The 17,430-nt window shown below is 48.1% G+C and overlaps 1 protein-coding gene across 4 annotated transcripts in view; it reads right to left on the reverse strand.

Moving 5' to 3' along the window:
- Positions 1-17,430, reverse strand: part of ndst1a (N-deacetylase/N-sulfotransferase (heparan glucosaminyl) 1a) — a 50,973-nt gene that overhangs the window by 6,288 nt on the left and 27,255 nt on the right. For all 4 annotated transcript variants that reach the window (XM_081712957.1, XM_027007181.3, XM_081712958.1 and 1 more), the window contains 8 exons: positions 8,704-9,620; positions 8,216-8,344; positions 7,196-7,540; positions 6,809-6,896; positions 5,708-5,862; positions 3,896-4,081; positions 2,162-2,290; positions 1,183-1,365 (listed from right to left, as the gene is read on the reverse strand). In XM_081712957.1, coding sequence (XP_081569083.1) covers positions 1,183-1,365; positions 2,162-2,290; positions 3,896-4,081; positions 5,708-5,862; positions 6,809-6,896; positions 7,196-7,540; positions 8,216-8,344; positions 8,704-9,222 — 1,734 coding nt within the window. In that variant the 5' untranslated portion in view covers positions 9,223-9,620. The remainder of the gene's footprint in view (positions 1-1,182; positions 1,366-2,161; positions 2,291-3,895; positions 4,082-5,707; positions 5,863-6,808; positions 6,897-7,195; positions 7,541-8,215; positions 8,345-8,703; positions 9,621-17,430) is intronic.

The following is a 17,430-nucleotide window of genomic DNA, read 5'->3' on the forward strand; positions in this document are numbered from 1 at the left end:
CACACACACACACACACACACACAAACCCCCCCCTCCCAAACCCATGAACACAGCATCACACTGGGTGATGAAGAGGTACACTAGGTGATGAAGGGCTTCCCAGCCTGACACCACACTCCACAACTGTCCTCCTCTCTCTCTCTCTCTCTCTCTCTCTCTCTCTCCTTCCTACTAGGACGTCCTGTTCCAGCACACACGTCTAGTGGAGAGTAGTCTCAGCCAGAGATGCTCCACCCTCATGCAGACAGAGTGTGTGATGTCTATAGCACATTAACCTGGGCACACCGTCAGGATTATACCAGCTGCGTTCCGATTGGCTGATCCCACGTGTCCCACGTATACGCCTCTCCATGCACCGCTTCGTACCGGTCTGACGTGAATCAACGTTTGTTTTTCCAGCTACAGCTGAGTCTTTTACAGCGAGGCATTGATGGAAAACGCTGCGTGAAGTCCATGACATCTCACCTCTAAAAGTCACTCCAGATTTTCACTTAAAGACATTAGTCAGAGAAACATGACTGCGTGTTTGCCAATGGGCTGCAGGAACAGCCGAATATCTCAACCACGGCCAACCCTCTGTGAACAGCTCACCCGGGTTTCCCAGTCATCTGACTTTGTTGGCCGTTTAACCACTTTTGTGAATTATGGAAGAATTACTAAAATACATCACAGACAAAGGCACAAGTTAGACACGGCTTACGCAGGGGAAATTCTTAGCGATTCAGCGACATGGTATTCCAATCTCCCAAACCGCTCATGGACACTATGGAGAGGAGAGAAGAACTCCAGACCAACATTTACAGTGAACACATTTCCACTTTTTAGTGCCCACAGATACAACGTTATATCCTCCAGCACACTGCCGAGATATTGTATCGTATATGTCCGTGTTTGCTGAGGAACTATTTACATCACAAATCCATTGACACTTCTTTTTTATGTGTCATGACAAAACAGCAAACTCGTGATTGGTCATTTTGGATGTTAATCGAATTTCCTTTTCCTGCAGTAGTAGGCAGTTCTTGGCGACGTTAAGTGCCAAAAAAAACACCGGCCCCTTCCTACACGTTATCTGACAACGTCTCACACACGCACATGCACACACATGCACATTCTAGGCCCCAAACCCCACGCCAAGCACAAATACAACCTGAAACATTTGCAGTCTCTCACACACACACCTGCCAAAGTGGGTCTCTGTCCGAGGGGAAGAGGCTGAAGTATTTGTGCGCTAGCTGCAACGGGGGCAGCGTCTGCAGCCTGAGGTGCGTCCAGCTCTGCAGGAAGAGCAGCAGCTTCCGGAAGGTGTACAGCCCCAAGCGGTCGTTCCCATAATTCGACAGGTGAGTCATGAAAATGCTGATCTGAGGGAGGGGAAGACAGAGACACAGAGAGAGAGAGAGAGAGAGAGAGAGAGAGAGAGAGAGAGAGAGGGAGACAGAGAAAGAGGGAGACACAGGCAGAACAAGTGTCAAGGTTGGATGTTTGTGGAAGACGCTGTCTCAGCGAGCCTCGGTGAGCATGAGGGGACTTCGTTTCACAGCCGGCTCGCAATTCAGGCCTCGGGACAACAGCAAACATTCCTGAGTGCGACTTCCTTTAACCGATCGCGCTGATCGCTGAACGAGAGCATGGCTCATCGAGGTCAGGGCCGACTGTCTCAATCTGTTTGCATGTGGTTTTCCAGTGCACTACATGCCCAGTTATATGATGGAAGCAGAGAGCCTGTCATGCTTATTGTCCCAATAACCAGGCCCATGGTAGCTCAGTGGTTAAGGTAATTGACTTGTAATCGGAAGGTTGCTGGTTCCACTGCTAAGTTGCTACTGTTGGGTCCCTGAGTACCCTCGATTGCTCAAGTTGTACTCAGTCATAATTGTAAGTTGCTTTGGATAAAAGCTTCAGATAAATGGTTCTGATCCAGTCTGCCCTCTGTGAAAAGCATGGTGGCCCTGGACAGCCCTGGGCAACACTGAACATCAAAACAAACCAACTTACACACCCTGAATAAACGGTAGGTGTCCAGGCCTCCAGCTTCCTTTGATGGATATGATAATTAAAAAGAACACGTTTGTCATCAGAATATATAAGCATGCTAGGAAAGAAATGTAGAAGGACCGGTCCACGTAAGAACGGGGGGGTTTGAGGAATGGTACTCACTGGGTTGAGTAGCACAGTGAGGAAGAGCTCCCCTCCATCAATGAGCTTGTCCAGCTCCTGAGGGCCTCCGGGGTAATCCTTATAGAAGATGGTGTGTGTGAACAGACCGCATGTCTGTCGAGGTAATACCTGACAGCCGAGGGGGCACCAGGTAAGTAAAACACAACACAACACACCACACACACCTAGCACAGTGTTCCCTTCCTGCATGCTTACTCCCTGTCTACACACACTTTTCAAAGACACAGACACAAACACAGAAAGTGCAAAGTATGAATGCAATTTTTGAAAACACACTCTGGACACCCTCTCTGTACCCACCCACCCATACATGCAATACACATAATCCACACACAAGACTGAATAAATGCCATTTTATAAAACCACTCTGAACACCTCTGGGCACCTCTCTCTACCAAACACAGATATGCACATAACCCCCCCCCCCCCACACACACACACACAAACACAACTTCTCTCCTGGGCTAAGCCTCTATCTGCGCTACACTAAACAGTGTGGGGCCTAATGTAATATTCATAGTCTTTCTCAGAGCGTTCGTGAGCTCAGGGGTCTATATGGAAATCAACGAGGGCCAGAACACATAGAGATCTGAATATAAATATGTTTTCAGTAATCAGCTAACTGCTCACTTTAGCACACATAACCTCCTTCCCACACACACACACGCACGCACGCACGGACATGCACACACGCACATGCACACACGTGCCCCCTCAAGGACAATCACATGGAGGAGGTGGAAAGAAGCAAGCTGGAAGACAGATGGAAGAAATCATTGTCCAAATAACCCAAATCTGGCACTCCGGACAGGGGAGGGTGAGATCATCCCATGGTGGGAGAGGAACCACTCCCCGAGTTTATTACATTTATTAATGCTGTACATGTTAAAGAGGGAATGAAGGGGTAGAGAGAGAGTGAGAGTGAGTGAGTGAGAGAGAGAGAGAGATTGAGAAATGAAAAACAATTCAGAGAAAGAGACTCACAGTGACAGTTAGTGCACTTGCATTTAATAATCTGATAACTGCAGAAAATCAGACTCTGTCAGTAATCCGATCAATGCGTTTACGTGCACTTGGGTAATCAGATAATGGGAAAACTTCGGCTTTACACGAGTCAGGCAATAATCAGATTTCTACTTTGCAACCAGCCAATAATCTCAAAGAAGAACATGATGTAAACTTCAAACTTCCTGCCGTGGCTTTTTGGAAATATGGACCCACTTTATCGCCAAGAAATCAGATTACTGTATCAGATTTCTTAATCTGATTTCTAGGCCATAATCTGATCTAAGAAATCATGGAAATCAGATGATTACATAATAATCACTTGAATGATCAGATAACTGGAGAAATGTAATTAGGATCAGATTACCAAAGTGTAAAGGCAGTGAGAGTTTCCTGCTGGAGTAAATCAGGGTTACCTGAGCACGTGAAGACCAGCAAACAACATCCGACAAGATAGTGGGGGCTTTTTTTGTACATGTGTGTGTATGTGTGCATACAAGTGTGCATATGTGTGTATAGATGTAGCGTGTGTGTGTGTACATGTGTGTGTATGTGTGCATGTGTGTGAGCGTGCATGTACACGTGTGTTTGTGCATGCATGTGTGCATACATGTGTATGTGCATACACGTGTGTGTGTGAGTGTGTGTGTGTGTGTGTGTGTGTGTGTGTGTGTGTGTGTGTGTGTGTGTGTGTGTATACACACTCACACTGATGGCACTGTGGATGAAGCCCCGGCGGTGGCGGGCAGGTTTCAGGTGAGGGTACTCCTCTGTGCTGGTCACACGGATGCCCCACACCTTCTTCCATGCCTCATACAGCTGCACATGAACGGGGTAAACGCCAGAGTGGTGGGGAGCCACAGCGTAGCCCAGGCGAGTAGGGATAGAGTGCTCCTGCACGCACACAGACACACGCCCAGACATAGACACTCAAGATTATTTATACAGAGGACTCAAACACATGATTCATAAAGATGATTTATACAAGGAACTCAGGATGCAGATTCCTAAAGTCTGTTACATAAAGAACTGTTACAGGAAGCTCATACAGGAATTCACGTGACTCGATTGAATAAGGGAAGTCGGCAAAGTGAAAGAAGATATTTACACGGCCGAGTCGTCCAGGCCAGCGGAGATGGAACAGCCTGCAGGGTTTAGCTGCACTGCTATCCTGATCCAGCTGGGCAGGGGGTTAATGAACACCTGAACCTCCCACCCAGAACATGGAACTGGGATTGGAGCCGAACACTGGGTGGGGGGTGGGGTTAATGAACACCTGAACAGGGCTTGGATCCGAATACTGGGTGGGGGGTGGAGTTAATGAACACCTGAACAGGGCTCGGAGCCGAATACTGGGTGGGGGGTGGGGTTAATGAACACCTGAACAGGGCTCGGAGCCGAGCTCTGCAGTGGGGACCACCTCCAGGAGCAAGGCTGGCCCCAGCAAGTCCGGACCTGGTCTTATTTCCTTAAGCTCACACAATTAATTCAAATAATTCGTTCGTTTGTAGACAAACACACTCAAGGACTCCTCAATGCCACTGAGAAGCTGTTATTCAGGTTCTTAGGCAGTTCTAACCCACACCTGACTGCAGGCTGACTTCTGAGAAAACACAGAGCTGTAGGGTAATTTTAGATCCAGGAAATACGACATTAAGTGCTACTACAACAACCAACGAGGAATTAGTATGTTATTAATTATCTGATTACATAATCATTACTTGAATTAACAGAAATCATTACCTGAATGATCGGAAATTCTCCTTGTTGAGACCAATGCTAATAGAGATAAAGTTATGAATTTTGGGAAGCTTAGCCATACAGGTTCTAAATGCACAAAAAGGGTTATACATTTTGCTGTCTTTCTCCCGAGAAACATCATTTTTATCATTTTTTCCTTTTGTTGTTTATTGTCTTCTTATGTCTTTTAATCTTGTGAGGCACTTTGAGCTGCATTTACGTATGAAAGTCAAATTATTATTATTATTATTATTATTATTATTATAATCAGGATTAAAGTACTAGTTCTTTACTAAGCAGGTTTTGAGCTATATGAGAAAGCACTCATCCTGAAACAATAACTCAAGCAGCTTTAGTGGTTTTAGAGCCAACCTAAAATGAACGCTGGCAATAAGAGGAGCCTGACGTGCTACTGCACCACACACTCCCAGCTCCGAGTGGCAGTGAGAGGAGTCTGACGTCCTACTGCACCACACACTCCCAGCTCTGCACAGCCAAGCACAGACTGTCTTCAGCGTGAGAACGAGGAGGAGCAGAGGGGCGTGGACACACAGAGAGGCCAGCACAGCGGGGGAAGCACACCAAGCTGTCCGGGAATAGGGAACCACCACAGGCCCCGCAAATGGAACCACCACATTCCCCACAAACAGGACACACAACACCCCCGCAAACAGGACAGAACACTCCCACAAAAAGGACACTGCACTCCCGAAACAACTATGACTACTATTGGACTACTAGGGCATGTCTGACCCCGTGTGTGTGTGTGTGTGTACTCACCTCTGCAAAGCGTCTGTTGAGGAGCATCTGCTCTGCTAATACACTCTGGTTATGAAATCGGTGAGGCTGCATGTGACTCCACATATGTGGAAACCACCAGAACTCATCAACATAAGACAGTAACAGGTCATCACCCAGGTCCTCCTCATCAGTACCTACACACGAGCACACACACACACACACACACACACACACACACACACACACACACACACACACACACACACACACACACGCACGCACGCACACACACGCACGCACGCATCATCAACATAAGACAGTAACAGGTCATCACCCAGGTCCTCCTCATCAGTACACACACACACACACACACACACACACACACACACAGGTGTAAGGTCCTCCTCATCAGTACCTAAACACACACACACACAAAACACACATATATTAACATAAGACAGTAACAGGTCATCACCCAGGTCCTCCTCATCAGTACCTACACACACACACACACACACACACACACACACACACACACACACACACCATCATAAGACAGTAACAGGTCATCACCCAGGTCCTCCTCATCAGTACCTACACACACACACACACACACACACACACCATCATAAGACAGTAACAGGTCATCACCCAGGTTATCCTCATCATTACCCACACACACACCTAAACACAAACACACATATTAACATAAGACAGTAACAGCTCATCACCCAGGTCCTCCTCATCAGTACCTACACACACACACACACACACACACACACACACACACACACCCATAGAGCTCATTAACAAATCATGTTTTTTTTTTCGCATGTTCCTCGTAACTACACAACTCTTTTACACGATCCTTGTACCACAGTACCTACACACACTCACAAAATACCGCATTTGATCTATTTAGACGTGTGTTTCCGTACCATAGCATTCCTGTCAAAACAATCAAATCCACTTAACCTTTCCTGTCAGCACATGTGCACAGATATAAACACCCACCCACCCATAAATACTCAGTAGCAAAGTCACCCCTACAGCACAATGCAGACGCACGCACGTGCACACACACAAACACGCACACAGGTCTCTTTCCACAGAGTGTGTTGCAAAGTTCCTCCCACTGACCTGCATGGTAGAACTTCCCGGAGAAGCCAAGGTTAAAGGTAAAGTTTGGGATGGACTTGCGCAGCTCATGCTGCGTCTCCACCAGCGCCTGCAGCAGACACACACACACGCACGCACACCTTCACCAACACTGGGCAATAGCATTTCCATGTACTTGTCTGTCAGTCTCTCCTTATTCTCTCAACAACTCTGCATTTACGCGTGGCAGATTTTAAAGGTACTGAATATGAAACAATAGCAGAATGTACCGGTGTCTGAACGCGTGTGTGTGTGAGCAAAACAAAGTGCTCTTCACAGAGCCTGCCGAGGTCAGCAGTGTGCCCTGTCCTGTCCTGTCCGCCAGAGCTCTGCCCCCACCCTGCCTCTCCCTGCCCCTCGGCCCCGCACCTCGACGTCGGCCGCCTTCATCCTGGTGCCCTCCTTCCCCACAAATATGTCGTCGATGTCGACGAGCACGTAGCGGTCAAGGGCCAGGGCCAGGCGCTTGGCGGTGAGGAAGGCTACTGCGTCCACAAACGCCAGCTTGTGGAGCCAGAAGAGCAGACCGTGGCCAAAAAGCACGCGCTGGATCCCGTCGTGCAGGCCCAGGTCCTGGACCACGGTGGCGTGCAGGGCGGCGCGGGGCGCCACGCTGCCCGCAGACTGGGTCTCGGCCAGCAGCACGGGCTCGTACGTGGAGTGGTTGGACTGGAACACAGTCCAGTCGTCACCGGGGAGAGGGCCTCTGACCACCTGGGAGATGGGTAGGGAAATGTGGAAAGAGGGATGTGGAGGAGAGATAGAGAGAGAGGCAGAGGCAGAGATTTGGGGACAAAGATGGAAATTAAGAAAAAATGAGAAAACTGATTTTTCAGTCAAAATTTCAAAATGGTGATTGAAGACGCTACAGAGGTTTGAACAGCTTCCATCCTCTGACCTGAAGTCCTGGCCCACGGGGACCAGCAGTGTGCACTGTGCTTGGGGGTAGAGAGCACAGGTGAATTGTAAGGCTAGGGACACGCCAAACTCACACTGCGGAACTAACGGCCACTGCAAGCAACTGACCGCCCCTTGAGCAGACCGGACTACAGATAGGTGAATGACACGCACGTAACGTCTGCGCCTGCTCAGAAGAAAACACCTCGGAAGGAAACCACTGCTTCTCAGTACAAGTATCCTGAGATACTCTCACACCACCTGAGCACATTCCTTCCAGAAAACTGACAACGGTAACGTCAAAGTAATGACAAATGTTCTTCAACTGTTCTTTAGATATTAGCACAAACAAAATTACTCTCTGTATAGCAAAATATAATGTTAGCTTAGCTCTGCCATGGTAGATCGAGTCATGATGCGACTCAAAACCCTCATTTTTTTTTCCAGTGTTTTTTTCAGATTCAGTGTTTTGGGCCAGGGTGTCTCACACACCTCTTGGGCACGGGTGATGTGTAGAAGGGGTGATTTGGGGTTGATGGTGCAGTCTTTCAGACCCAGGTTAGAATGCAGGTACAACGGGAACCCTTTCAGCTGGGCACTCAGGAGACTGTTCTCATTCGCCTACACACACGCATGGATGCACGTGTGCGCACACACACACACACACACACACACACACACACACAGAGAGAGAAAAATGGACCAAAAAATTGGAAAATGGAGCGGTGAAAATAATACATTTATCTAAATTAATTTCGTATGGTGAGGTCAGACTATAATAAGAGTATATCACATTAGTTCGCATGCAAGAGGAGAGAGAAAGAGACCACGTGAGAAAGAAAGACAGACAGAGAGAGAGAGAGAGAGAGAGAGAGAGAGAGAGAGCGCATGTGAGAGAGTGAGAGGACAGAGAGAGAGCCAGAGAGAGAGAGAGTGCGAGACAAAGAAAGAAAGAAAGAGCAGGGGCCGTCAGGTGCGACCTTGAAGAATGCGATGAGCCCCACTCCGTACTCCACGCAGTATTTGTCCAGCAGTTCCCTGTTCCAGGCGTCCATGTTGACGTACTTGAGGATGTTCTCATACACAATCAGGGCAAAGCGGCCACGCTCCCCGTCTGTCAGAGTGGGCATGTCCCCCTTCCCGGGCGAGATCTCGGTCCGGTACCTGAACCTGGCCGACTCCAGGATGGCCACAATCTCCTGGCCCAACTGAGAGTACTGGCTCTCCACAAACACCAGCACCACTGCCTCGGTCCGGCTCTCATCGGCCACTGTGGCCCCGCCCCTTCCCTCACCAGGTGGGTGGAGCCGGGACGGAGGGACATCGTTGCCACAGTCCTCAGCCCCGCCTCCGTGAGGTGGCTCAAGCTCCCGTTTGACGGTGTAGAGGAAGTAGGCGGAGACAAAGACACTGAGCATGCACAGGAGGACGAGGAGGAGGAGGCCGGTCTGGAAGGTGAGCTGGCGATGGAGGCGTCGCACGCGACCCGCACCCAGCATCGTGGGGACGACCCCCACGCCCGACCACACGTAAACAAATGGGGGGGGGGGGATGTTTACAAACAAAGGGGAAAAAAAAAAAAAAAAAAAAAAAAAAGATTCCCACTCTACATTCACTTTAAGTGCACAGATTCTGTATGAAAGCTTCAGTTTAAAAGTGAGCTGTGGAATATCTCCTCCATATCCAAACGCACTATGTCACCATGTCTGAAGTCTGCAGCTTTAATGGAAAGGTCTCGTCAGTGAGCAGGTCCCCGAATGCGTGAGGTATCTGATTGGTCCTGTGTCCTCTCCGTCATAGAATTGCTTCCTTATTGCAGGCTGTGATGCAGTTTGATTGGTTGAAACAGAAGCAGGTGGCTCCAGTGCAGTCTCTCCTTGCAGTAACATGGGTACACCTACAGAGAAAGAATGTCACACTTTACTAAAAAAACACACACAGCATTAATAATCAAAACGTGGTCCTGAACAAGACACTGTTCAAACCAAAATGTCTCCTGATCTGTTATGTCACTTATGCAATTGAGTTTACTTATGCAATCGAGTGTAACAGTAAACACTGAGCTTGCAGAAAGTTGGCGTGTGCGCACACACACACACACACACACACACACACACACACACACACACACACACACACACACACACACACACACACACACACACAAACACACACCCTGCTGACTCATCACACCTGTCCATCCATTCACATGGGAACGTTCCCACTCCCATTACCTGGTCTGGTCTAACTAGACAGACAGCTCCTGCCAAGAAAGGCACTCGGAGAGAAGCCGCTCCACAAAACAAATTAATGAATGACTAATGCCAAGCAGGGATGTTTACCAAGTCCTATTGTTTTATAATTAAAAATTGATTACCGTATGTTAATGAAAAGCACAGGAGAAGGAGGACATGAAAAGAAAGAGAATACGGAAGACAAACAGGGTTCCGTAGCCTTATGATTTATGGCCTGGAGCAGGGGTGTCGCTCTCAACGAGGGAACCAGGCCACGTTACACTCAGTCCAGTATCCATGTCAAAGACTCTAGAGCAGGGGTGTCGCTCTCAACGAGGGAACCAGGCCACGTTACACTCAGTCCAGTATCCATGTCAAAGACTCTAGAGCAGGGCTGTCGCTCTCAACGAGGGTACCAGGCCACGTTACACTCAGTCCAGTATACATGTCAAAGACTCTAGAGCAGGGGTGTCGCTCTCAACGAGGGTACCAGGCCACGTTACACTCAGTCCAGTATACATGTCAAAGACTCTAGAGCAGGGCTGTCGCTCTCAACGAGGGAACCAGGCCACGTTACACTCAGTCCAGTATCCATGTCAAAGACTCTAGAGCAGGGGTGTCGCTCTCAACGAGGGAACCAGGCCACGTTACACTCAGTCCAGTATCCATGTCAAAGACTCTAGAGCAGGGGTGTCGCTCTCAACGAGGGAACCAGGCCACGTTACACTCAGTCCAGTATCCATGTCAAAGACTCTAGAGCAGGGGTGTCGCTCTCAACAAGGGTACTAGGCCACGTTACACTCAGTCCAGTATACATGTCAAAGACTCTAGAGCAGGGGTGTCGCTCTCAACGAGGGTACCAGGCCACGTTACACTCAGTCCAGTATCCATGTCAAAGACTCTAGAGCAGGGGTGTCGCTCTCAACAAGGGTACTAGGCCACGTTACACTCAGTCCAGTATCCATGTCAAAGACTCTAGAGCAGGGCTGTCGCTCTCAACGAGGGAACCAGGCCACGTTACACTCAGTCCAGTATACATGTCAAAGACTCTAGAGCAGGGGTGTCGCTCTCAACAAGGGTACTAGGCCACGTTACACTCAGTCCAGTATCCATGTCAAAGACTCTAGAGCAGGGGTGTCGCTCTCAACGAGGGAACCAGGCCACGTTACACTCAGTCCAGTATCCATGTCAAAGACTCTAGAGCAGGGGTGTCGCTCTCAACGAGGGAACCAGGCCACGTTACACTCAGTCCAGTATCCATGTCAAAGACTCTAGAGCAGGGGTGTCGCTCTCAACGAGGGAACCAGGCCACGTTACACTCAGTCCAGTATACATGTCAAAGACTCTAGAGCAGGGGTGTCGCTCTCAACAAGGGTACTAGGCCACGTTACACTCAGTCCAGTATCCATGTCAAAGACTCTAGAGCAGGGGTGTCGCTCTCAACGAGGGAACCAGGCCACGTTACACTCAGTCCAGTATCCATGTCAAAGACTCTAGAGCAGGGCTGTCGCTCTCAACGAGGGTACCAGGCCACGTTACACTCAGTCCAGTATACATGTCAAAGACTCTAGAGCAGGGGTGTCGCTCTCAACGAGGGTACCAGGCCACGTTACACTCAGTCCAGTATACATTTCAAAGACTCTAGAGCAGGGGTGTCACTCTCAACACAGGTACCAGGCCACATTATGCTCAGTCCAGTATGAATGAAGACTCCAACACCTCAATAACAGCTCTGGTCTTCACGTCAGCTTCAAATGTCTTCATTTATCGTCATTCATCTAAAACATGCAAGCTTGTATCACACACCAGATGAAGAACACAAACATATTAAAAATGATTCTAGTGTTAGCATGATTACTAATTTTTGTATTTTTGTTACCACCACAATGAGTTTTTTGCGATGAACATATTGTAAAGGATCACGACACCATGCTGAAAGGTGAGAATAGCAGCACCTCTCAACCTGTATTATTCCGGCATCATTATACAGCAATATCAACCTCAACCTTTCTGGGTTCTGAACAGATACGCACTGGAATTTTAATCAGCAATTATCTCACATCTCACATGGATGCCGGGGTATCCAAAAAACTTTACAGCGCCTCACATTGTGGGTCCATATCACGCAGCCCTAAAAGCGGCATGCGCACATCGTCAAATTCTGTCATTCTGCCATCGGTACAATGCTTGTAAAGTGTTACAGCAGGATGAGTCGTAACGACTTGGCAAAACAGAAGACATTCTCATGTTGGCTCAGACAATGCAAGAAGCGCATTAACGTTATCGGGTTTGTCCTTTAGGTCTGAGGCAACCGTAAGGTCAGTGGACACAGCCTCCCTGACGACGCCTGTCTTCCATGTAAACAAACGGGAAAAATGTGTGTACGAGTGTGTATGTGTGTGAAAAATCATGCACGCGCACGCGCGCGCACACGCACACACAAACAATCCTCCAGATCCCTCTAGTCTGTGTCTGAGGAGGAGATTGAACATGGGACGTGTGGCTGCATATCAAAGTCAGATTAGCACTAAAGAGAAAATACAAACACACACATACTCATCAGAGGAGCACATCAGCAAGGACAAATCTCCCAGATAAGAAATATATAAAAGAATTAATTTAAAAACACACACACCCGCGCGCACACACCCACACACACACCCACACACACACCCACACACACACCCACACACACACCCACACACCCACACACACCCACACACACCCACACACACCCACACACACCCACACACACACACACACACACCCACACACACACACACACACACACACACACACACACACACCTGAAGCGTGGCCATTTTCTGTGAGACTGTTTATTGCAGGCTAGGGTGGGAGTTTTGGGAAGAATTTGCATAGACGTCGCAGGGCTTTTTGATGGCGTATGAGAAACTGGGCCAGTGTAATAGCTCGCCCTCTTTCCTGTAGGGATCCAAAGCTAATGCATTAAGTGACAGCTCTAGATCAGCCTTCTTATGAAGCGCCCAGAGAAATCAAATCTGGCTGGACCTTTTCAAGGTGGAATTTTAAAGTACGGCCAGACTGTAACGGCCTCGAACAAATTAGACAAACTTCTACAGCTGCTGGAAGGGTTCTGCAACCCTACAGGTTACCAATTCTGAAAGAAGGAGGCAGGTCTGATCTCTGGTGAGAATAGAACGCCACGAGAGTCTTCAGCAGATTCAGGAGGACTTTCTGAAGGACGGCTTACGTGGTCGGACACGGAGGTGGTTCGACTTGGCCATGGAACAGTGGGATCGAAGGTGATTAAGGTGGAGATTTGGACAGTCTAGCAGTGGGATGTGTACCAGTTCAGTGGAGATGGAGGTGGGTTGTTGCTGTGAAGGAGGAGGAGGCAATTTAGTGCAGATGAAGAAGAGGTTATTTCATGCGGAGATGGAGATGTGCGCTGATTCAGCAGAGACAGAGGTGAGGGCTTGTGAAGGTGGACAAGGTCCACAGTTCAGATCGAGTCATCAGGGTGTACTGAGCCTGGCTATCGGTGTGTGAGGGTTTGTAAAAGCCAATATCTGTCTGCAAAGCATCTCTGAATCTGATATATATGTAAATAATAATAATAATAATAATAATAATAATAATTGTCGTCATTATTATTATTATTATTATTATATGCATGCGTGGGCTGACATCAACTGAAGTCTCCAGTAAGATAATGTGTTCATTTTAATTCGGCCTTTAGGCCAACTACGAACCAATGTGTCGGACAAAGTGCTGATTTTTTACACCTGGTTGAAAACAAACTTCAGTGATGAAATCGCTACTGACAGAGTAATTCAGTGCAACACTAGGCCTGAACTGTGTCTACAAAGCTACCTCACCTTTAGTGTAATTTCCTGTACAACTCCTTAATTCTCACTCAAGAACTCGTACTTCCCGCCCTCATATCAATCACCGAGTCCCCTCTCCTCTTACACCTGTGACTAATATTTAACAAGTGACAGTTTAATTATGGAAATTTCAGTGTTCATGCCATTAAAAAAAAAAAAAAAAAAAAAAAGAAGATCACCATCGCTCAAACATTACAGGTGAATTTGTAACATTAACGTCAGAGCTGACAAGCAGTCCCATTAATCAGTGCCGTGTTAGACAGCCAGAGCCGAAGGCAAAGAGAATGTGAAGGACGCTGACAATAGCTAGGCAACCCCGCTGTGGACTAGAGCCCCCGATGATGTGGCAGCTTCTGATTGGAGCAAAAACATTGTGTATAGGAGGGATGAGGAAGGTCTTTGAGCTGCAATGCGCCGGTTAAAAAAGCGCGACCTCAAAAGTCCTCAAAAACGGGGGAGTGGCAGTGGAAGATGGTCTCGGTCGCTCCCCGTCACTCATCAATTCTCAGCATTACTTTCCCCACCTGTTTACAGTTCTGCTAGACTGTGTAAGAACACCCGAACAGGCTGAAGTAGAGAGACAGCCACAGAATCAGACAGATATTCAGAGTAAGCTACACAGCCACGTACCGACAAGGTGACACTTTTAGGGTCTGATCTGACGAACGCGTTAACGACGACGCTTTAGGCAGGACATGGCGGCATGTGGGGCTACAGCAACTCGAAGCGCTGTGGTGGAGCTGCTGGAGGGAAGCAGAGCAGGAGAACGGGTGCAGCGAGCAGGGCTGGGAGTAAACCGCATGCAACAGCCGAGTGGAGCCTGGTGAAGGGTGAACAATAGCTCAGGAGGCGTATGGTTGGGCTCCGTGGCCCAGGCTACAGGGGCGATTCCTTCGTTCTAGTGGGCTGCAGGGGGGTTGGGTCGACTTCCAAGTGGTGGTCCCGCAGCCGCGCGCCTCCTTTGCCTTCCACGCTAGCACCGACCCTCACAAACGGCCCACGTCTGCGGTGGGAAAACCGCGGCACCTTTCTCTCTTTTAATTGTGATGGCCTTGCGATACCATTTCTTTCTTCGCAGCGGGACGGTGGGAGTCAGGGGTGCGGGGGAGTCACATCAAGAGCTCGGACGTAAGGCAGAGAGGCAGAACGACTGGAGCTCTTCTCCCTCTTCCCAACAGCTCCACATATGACTTGACCCAGTTTCTAAAACCTCTCCCAGTTCCACACAGCCACATTAGAATTCCTGAGCACCCCCTGACTCTCTTCAAAAAAATTAAAATTCCAAAACTCCCACCTGCCTGTGGACTGTGAGAACAGTCATCTTAGCTTCCAGCCCCCCTATATAAAACAGCACAATATGCTACACAGACCCAGCTGTGGGCGAAGCTTGGCCTGGCCGCCTCTGGGAGGCTGGAGGGTGTTTGCTTGCGTCCGCTGCAGTTACAGGGCGCTGTCTGGACACCATGAGCCCTCGCAGAGGCTGCGGTGACGCGACATTTGCAAACGGTCACTGAAACGTGTGTCTGTCTCTTCAAAACTGTTTTGCATGAAATCTTTTCAGTATTAATGCCATCTCTCTCTCTCAGTATTAAGCCTACCCTTCTCTCTCTCTCTCTCTCGGTATTAATACTACCCGTCTCTCGCTCTCTCAGTATTAATCCTATCCTACCCTTCTCTCTCTCTCTCTCTCTCTCTCTCTCTCTCTCTCTCGGTATTAATACTACCCTTCTCTCTCTTTCTCTCTCTCTCTCTCTCTCTCGCAGTATTAAGCCTACCCTTCTCTCTGTGTCTCTCTCTCTCTCTCTCTCTCTCTCTCTGTCTCTCTCTTTCAGTATTAAGCCTACCCTTCTCTCTCTCTGTCTCTCTCTTTCAGTATTAAGCCTACCCTTCTCTCTCTCTCTCTTTCAGTATTAAGCCTACCCTTCTCTCTCTCTGTCTCTCTCTTTCAGTATTAAGCCTACCCTTCTCTCTCTCCCTCTCTCTGTATTAATACTACCCTTCTCTCTCTCTCTCTCTCTCTTTCTCTCTCTCTCTCTCTCTCTCAGTATTAAGCCTACCCTTCTCTCGCTCTCTCTCTCTCTCTGTATTAAGCCTACCCTTCTCTCTCTCTTTCAGTATTAAGCCTACCCTTCTCTCTCTCTCTCTCTCTCTCTCTCTCTCTCTCTCTCTCTCTCTCTCTCAGTATTAAGCCTACCCTTCTCTCTCTGTCTCTCTTTCAGTATTAAACCAACCCTTCTCTCTCTCTCTCTCTCTCTCTCTGTATTAAGCCTACCCTTCTCTCTCTCTGTGTGTGTCTCTCTCTCTCTTTCAGAATTAAGCCTACCCTTCTCTCTCTCTCTCTCTCTCAGTATTAAGCCTACCCTTCTCTCTCTCTCTCTCTCTCTCTCTCTCTCTCTCTCTCTCTGTATTAATCCTACCCTTCTCTCTCTCTTTCAGTATTAAGCCTACCCTTCTCAGTATTAATCCTACCGCTCTCTCTCTCTTTCAGTATTAAACCAACCCTTCTCTGTCTCTCTCTCTCTCTCTCTCTCTCTCAGCATTAAGCCTACCCTTCTCGCTCAGTATTAAGCCTACCCTTCGCTCTCTCTCAGTATTAATCCTACCCTTCTCTCTCTCTCTCAGTATTAATCCTACCCTTCTCTCTCTCTTTCAGTATTAAGCCTACCCTTCTCTCTCTCTCTCTCTCTCTCTCTCTCTCTGTATTAATCCTACCCTTCTCTCTCTCTCTTTCAGTATTAAGCCTACCCTTCTCAGTATTAATCCTACCCCTCTCTCTCTCTTTCAGTATTAAACCAACCCTTCTCTCTGTCTCTCTCTCTCTCTCTCTCAGTATTAAGCCTACCCTTCTCGCTCAGTATTAAGCCTACCCTTCTCTCTCTCTCAGTATTAATCCTACCCTTCTCTCTCTCTTTCAGTATTAAGCCTACCCTTCTCTGTGTGTGTGTCTCTCTCTCTCTCTCTCTCTTTCAGTATTAAGCCTACCCTTCTCTCTCTCTCTTTGTATTAAGCCTACCTCTCTCTCAGTATTAATCCTACCCTTCTCTCTGTCTCTCTCTCTCTCTCTCTCTCTCTCTCAGTATTAAGCCTACCCTTCTCTCTCTCTCTCAGTATTAATCCTACCCTTCTCTCTGTGTGTGTGTGTCTCTCTCTCTTTCAGTATTAAGCCTACCCTTCTCTCTCTCTATTAAGCCTACCCTTCTCTCTCTATCTCTCTCTCTTTCAGTATTAAACCAACCCTTCTCTCTCTCTCTCTCTCTCTCTCTCTCTCTCTCTCTCTCTGTATTAAGCCTACCCTTCTCTCTCTCTTTCAGTATTAAGCCTACCCTTCTCTCTCTGTGTGTGTGTCTCTCTCTCTCTCTTTCAGTATTAAGCCTACCCTTCTCTCTCTCTCTCTCTCTCTCTCTCTCTCTCTCTCTCTCTCTGTATTAATCCTACCCTTCTCTCTCTCTCTTTCAGTATTAAGCCTACCCTTCTCTCAGTATTAATCCTACCCTTCTCTCTCTCTTTCAGTATTAAGCCTACCCTTCTCTGTGTGTGTGTGTGTCTCTCTCTCTTTCAGTATTAAGCCTACCCTTCTCTCTCTCTGTCTCTCTTTCAGTATTAA

Source organism: Electrophorus electricus, chromosome 4, assembly GCF_041902795.1.
Source record: "Electrophorus electricus isolate QZ-2024a chromosome 4, ASM4190279v1, whole genome shotgun sequence".
NCBI lineage: Eukaryota > Metazoa > Chordata > Actinopteri > Gymnotiformes > Gymnotidae > Electrophorus > Electrophorus electricus.